The sequence below is a fragment of the Herpailurus yagouaroundi genome, unplaced genomic scaffold (assembly GCF_014898765.1).
Source record: "Herpailurus yagouaroundi ecotype Mexico unplaced genomic scaffold, PumYag 77, whole genome shotgun sequence".
Taxonomy (NCBI): domain Eukaryota; kingdom Metazoa; phylum Chordata; class Mammalia; order Carnivora; family Felidae; genus Herpailurus; species Herpailurus yagouaroundi.
Genome location: NW_024412388.1, coordinates 56378596 through 56383917, shown reverse-complemented (window position 1 = coordinate 56383917; position 5322 = coordinate 56378596). Strand labels below are relative to the sequence as shown.

Sequence of the window (5322 nt, the reverse complement as noted above, 5' to 3'; positions counted from 1 at the left end):
CCTGAGTGAAAACAACTCTGAGGAATATTTCCATGCTGTGTGTGCAATGGATGAAAGCTGCATAGCAGTTAACTAGAAATGCCACCTGTTCTACCTCTCCAAAGACAGGAGAGGAGTAGTAATTTTCAAGAGTACCAAAATGGTTAGGCTGCCACTTAACTAGACCAGTCAAAAAGAGTAAAATGTAAAAGACAAAGCTATCATATTACCTCTGAAAACACAAGTTCTCTATCTACCAAAGGTTTTTACCAGGGAAAAAAGGCCCATTAAAAAAAATGTAAGATTGCAGAGAAAAAATTTCCACTCTACCCTCTTCAAGTATTTCTAGGGAATTAATAAGGTCTGTCTCCTACACCATTTCTATTTTTAACTCTGAGTGGCGGCGAATGAAGCTGACTCCTTAATGAGGGTGAGCCAGGAATTTATTTGGCTTTATCTAATCTGCCCTACTAAAGGAATTAGTCACGGGAGGTAGTGCAGATGTAGGTAGGGAGTAGCTGGGCTGACAATGCTGACTCACAAGGATCTCTTCCGCTGCTGGCAGCCTCCAACGTGCTTAGACATGTTCTGTACCAGAGAAAATCCTGATGATGAAACTAGCACATCTCGGCCGAAAGTCCAGCCACACTCTCTAATGGGGCAAAAGCAGCCACGCTCTTGCCCTCCCCCTCATTCCAGATCTGCAGTCAGGCGACTCTGAACCCTCGCTCACTCCCCTCCAGAACTCTTCACTCCAGTCGGCCCGCAGCCCCCCTCTCGCTTACCGTCACCAGGACGCAGTGCAGGTCCGGGGGCTGCTCGGCGCCCTCGCTCGCTGCTGGGCTTGCGTCGGTCTCCAGGAGCAGGAGCTCAGCCAGTCGGCCCGGGTTGCTGACGCGCAGGATGTTGATGTCGTTCTCGCAGCAGAACGCCTGGATCAGGGTGAAGTGGATCTGCAGAGCCACATCCCTGTCGTCGTCCTCGTCCGCCGCCAGCAGGCACAGCACCACGTTATCCGGGTCGCTGAGGGCAGCGGGAGGGGCGGGTGAGCGCAGAGACACCACCCGTCCTCGTGGACGCCCGCAATACCCGCCCGGGTCCCGGGGTCGGCCCCGTCCTGCCCGCTGCCCGTGGGGCAGGTGGGAAGCCGCAGGAAGCTGCGCTGCAGGGCGGGGGGGCGCTCGGCGAGGTCGCCTCCGACGGGGCTGGGGAGAGAAGGGGGTGCCACGAGGGACTCTCGAGGGCCCCACTTACACGTTGAGCAGCTTGGCCGCCTCGTACACACCGACGGTGATGGTGCGCTGACTCAGGGCTTTGCTGAGCACTTCCTCGAGGGCATCCCCCACCTTATCCATCCTACACGTGAGGGAGAGCAAAGGGGTCCCGTCAGCCCCGGTCCCTTCGGGGCCATCGCCGCCCCTTCGCCCTGCACCGCGACTCTCCCTCCCGAGTTCGTGCGCCACCGCGCCGCTCCGCTTTCTGCAAACCCAAAGCCCCCCACCCACACCCCCGGCCCTGTCACCCCCAGTGAACCCTCACACGACCAGAGGCCGGGTGGCCTGCGAAAAACCCCGATAGGGCCACCCGCCACCCTCCCCCGAGGGCGCTGCCAGTCCCCGGCGCTGGGCGCAGCCACAGGCTGCTAGCCGCAGGAGCGGCACCGGCAGGGACAGTCCCTTCTGCCTTTTGCAAAGGCCTGGAGGGCTCGGCCGGGTTTGGGGGCACGCTCCTTCCGTCCACGGACGCCTCGGGAAAGGCCCCCGGAGCGAGACGGACGGGAGGTGCCCTCTGCAAACTTTTAACCGGTCGCTCCCCGCCAAACCTTGCCCAGAGGGGCCGCAATGGGGTGCACGCAGTGGGCGAAAAGAGTTCAGGGAGAGACTCCGGCCGCCTTACCTTTCGGTCTTCTGCTCTCCAGCCGAGAATTCCTCCAAAGTCATATTGCAACTGCAAATCCCCCTCAGAGAGAGCGCGGCGTGCGGACTGCTCCAGCCACGGTGGGCGCTTGGGCGCCTGCTCTCTGCACTCCCTCACAGGCTCTTCCAGCTCCCGCTGCCACCGCGCGGCCCGTCCGTCCGTCTGTCCCTCTCGCCCCACTCGCACGCCCGCTCCCGGCCCCCTCGCCTCACCACGGGCCGCGACTCCGACGGGGCAGCTGCCTCACAGCCACTGAAGGACAAAGGCCCCGCTCGCCCGAGTTATCCTGCCAACCTCCAGCCAACCACCACCAGCCTCATTTGCATACGCACAGCCATTGGGTTATGCAAATCAGCCTGCTCTGACAATTTGACCCCAGCTCCTGGAACCGTGGGGAGAGAAGCGGAAGGGGGTGGAGCCACGCGGAAGGCGAGCTCAGGGCCGAGGGCGGTGCAGGGACAGGGGCGGGCGGGGTCCGGAGCGGACTCTCTTAGCCTGTTGGAGGGGCCCGTAGGAGGGTGGGGAGCCCTTTGCAAAGGCCGGGCGGGAGGGGGGTGTCTTCCAATTGAGTCTGGAGCAGGCTGCCAAGTGTTTTTCTAGTTAGTGCATTCTTTTTTTTTTTTTTTTTTTTGGTCGTTTCATGTCTTTTGTTTTTAGGGGTTGTTATTAAAATCTATTTCCAGGGTTAATGCACCCAAGTCTAGTAATTATTAGTAAGCAGGTTACATAAAAAGAGTGTTTCAGACCTCTGGGGCAAAGTTTACCTCAGAAGTGTTGTTTATGTAAGTCTAGGCAAAGCTGCTTATTAGTAGTAGTATTATTTCGGTGCCCTGATGGCTGGTTTGATTTATTTTTGGAAGGTTGCAAGGGTTGGAAGCTGAAAAAAGAAAAATCAACAGTTTTGTGTTTGGTGATGGCAGGGAACCAAGTTGGAATCTTTTCCACAGAAAGGCTTCCCACCTGCCCAGGGTAACTCTGGAAAACCGTGTTCAGGAGGAGCTCGTTACCACATGTGTGTATCCTAACCCAAATTCACCTTTCTCAAGAGAGCTTTTCCCAAAGGAGAATCCTCCTGCACAGGCACCAGCTAGGAGACAAATGTCTGACACCCACACAAGTCTAAATTCAAAATACTCTCAATATGCCCTAAGCTTCCTTTCATAAGGCAAATATGTCACTACCTTCCACAGAGAGCCTATGATCTCACTGTGAATTATTGATGTTAGATGCTGAATCATGAAGCTGCAGCTATAGGACCTTTTAGTCATATGCTAAAATTTCACCTTTGAGATCATGGCAACCTGTGGGTGGAAAACAAGCAGTAGTTACACATTTTTGAAAAGCAAACTTTAGTGTATAGACTTTGACTTAGTAAGTTGAAAATTCTTTCCTTTGTTTTATGAGTATATGCAATAAATGCAAAAACATGTCTTAAACCTATTGAAGTCACCAAAAGTGAAAATGCCTCCCATATGCTCTCATTCAAAACTGCCTGCATTATTAAGGTCTCTGGATAGCCAAAGATTAATTTTTTGCAAAGGTACATAGGAGTTTTTGCACCTGCATGTTTGTATCATTGTAGACAAAATATTGTCCAGCTCTCTTAATTTTAATTTTGTGGAAAAGTAATATGTTGGTTTTCTGGTTCATTTATTTGAGCTGACATTTTGCACTGAATTCCTAACTGCATTGTCAGCAAGGGGCAATGTTTGAGTAAAGGAATGGTTATGGCCAATACATAATTTACCCAAGGATGCTTGTGTATTTCGTATCTATGCCTAAATCCAAACATGTGATGCCTTTGTTAAAGAATTCCTTAACATTGAAATTTAGGTAGGTGCTGAAAAACTTGCAGTTTTGCAAACAAAAGGTGAATTACACAATATGGCCTGACTCATCATTTGGAAATTGTTGAACTGAGTTCTGTGGAACTCCAAGGTTCTATCCACTAGGTATTTCTTAGAGGTTCTTTGGAAGAAAGTGTGATCACAGCAAGCTGACAAAGATTTAGGGAATTTGTTGATAGCAGGGACTGTGACTTCATGAACTTAGTGTTCTCAGCATCTCACACAATTTCTGCCATTTATTAGAAGAACAGTCAATGTTTATTGAGTTGAATAGAATCTGACAGTTGACCGAGATCTCAGGATGCTGCAGTCCTGTTCAGTGCATGAATTTTCTCTAAGATACTATACATTTAACTTTAATTCAAAAAAGTTTCTTTGATGTCATACTATATACCAAGAACAATGCAATTCCTGGTCCTTTGCCTTTAAAGTGCTTGCCATTTCATTGGTATGCCCATGCTTGGACTGGATTTTGGGACAAAATAGTGTGCACTGTCATCAGCTAGCTATGCTGAAAGTCCCATGACTTTAGTCATCTGAACGGAAGCTGTAGGATGGTGGAACTCGTGTATTGTTTATGCCAATTCAAATGAACCACGGCCCTAATAATGCCCCACCCAAGTCAACTATATAGGCCTAGTTCCTCACTCAAAAACTCTACTGCATGCTATATTTGGCCTCATGGGAAACTGATTTGTTCAAGCATTGTGGGGTTGTTCTCTGTGACAGAAACCTAGCCTTCCAGTATTCAAAAATATTCATTTGTCATACTTTCTGACTCAGATATGTTACATAATTTCATCTCATTGCTGAGTCTACCTAGAGTGTTTCATCAGTGATTATCTTCCAAGTTGGTCCTCGTGGCTGAGAATAGAAGCTCCCATTTCACTACAGTTGGATTACAGTTATATTTTCAGATGATCACAGATTATTTATTTCACAACACTTATTAGTCCCGGGGGAAGTTGCTATCCAATGATAGATTGGAGGAATTTCCCTAGATTGGTACAGAAAATGTATGTATATGTATTGTTTAAAATAACTCTAATATGTGAAGTCATTTTAAAAACTACCCCAAATAGCCCCGAGTTCTTCAACTGCACAGGACTGGAATGACCTGTAATAATATTTGTAAGGATGCCAAATGGTTATATTCGGAAATTGGATGAAACTATGTACTCAAGAATTGTTAAATTATTTTAGTATCACTACCTACTTTGTATGTTTACAGTCTTTTTCATATTTTCTTCACTTTTATCATACATATTTTCCTACTATTAGTTCATAGTGTAGAATGATAATCTTTCTCTTTAGAGCTTAGTCAATCCTTTAACATCTGAAAGAAATACGATGCTTGCTATTGCAGTATTAGATCATTGTTTGTATTAAAGGAGATCAATTAGGCTATGACATAGTTATATATGTATAACTATGTAACTATTATATTTTTTTATTAAAAATCATAAGTTGTCTGATATAAACTGATATAAGTCTAGTGAAACTGGTTTCTAAAGGCAGGCTGTGAATTTTCTTCAGTTTCTTCCCCAGAGAAGATTATTCAGATGAAATTATTGTCACC

General features: G+C 47.9%; 1 protein-coding gene across 1 annotated transcript in view; it reads right to left on the bottom strand.

Moving 5' to 3' along the window:
- The window catches only part of GADD45A (growth arrest and DNA damage inducible alpha), a 3238-nt gene extending 1076 nt beyond the window's left edge, over positions 1-2162 (bottom strand). Inside the window, exons 1-3 of the mRNA XM_040470592.1 lie at positions 1876-2162; positions 1234-1335; positions 765-1002 (exon numbers count right to left, since the gene is read on the bottom strand). Of these exons, the coding sequence (XP_040326526.1) occupies positions 765-1002; positions 1234-1335; positions 1876-1919 (384 nt within the window). The 5' untranslated portion in view covers positions 1920-2162. The remainder of the gene's footprint in view (positions 1-764; positions 1003-1233; positions 1336-1875) is intronic.
- Positions 2163-5322: the final 3160 nt, after the last annotated feature.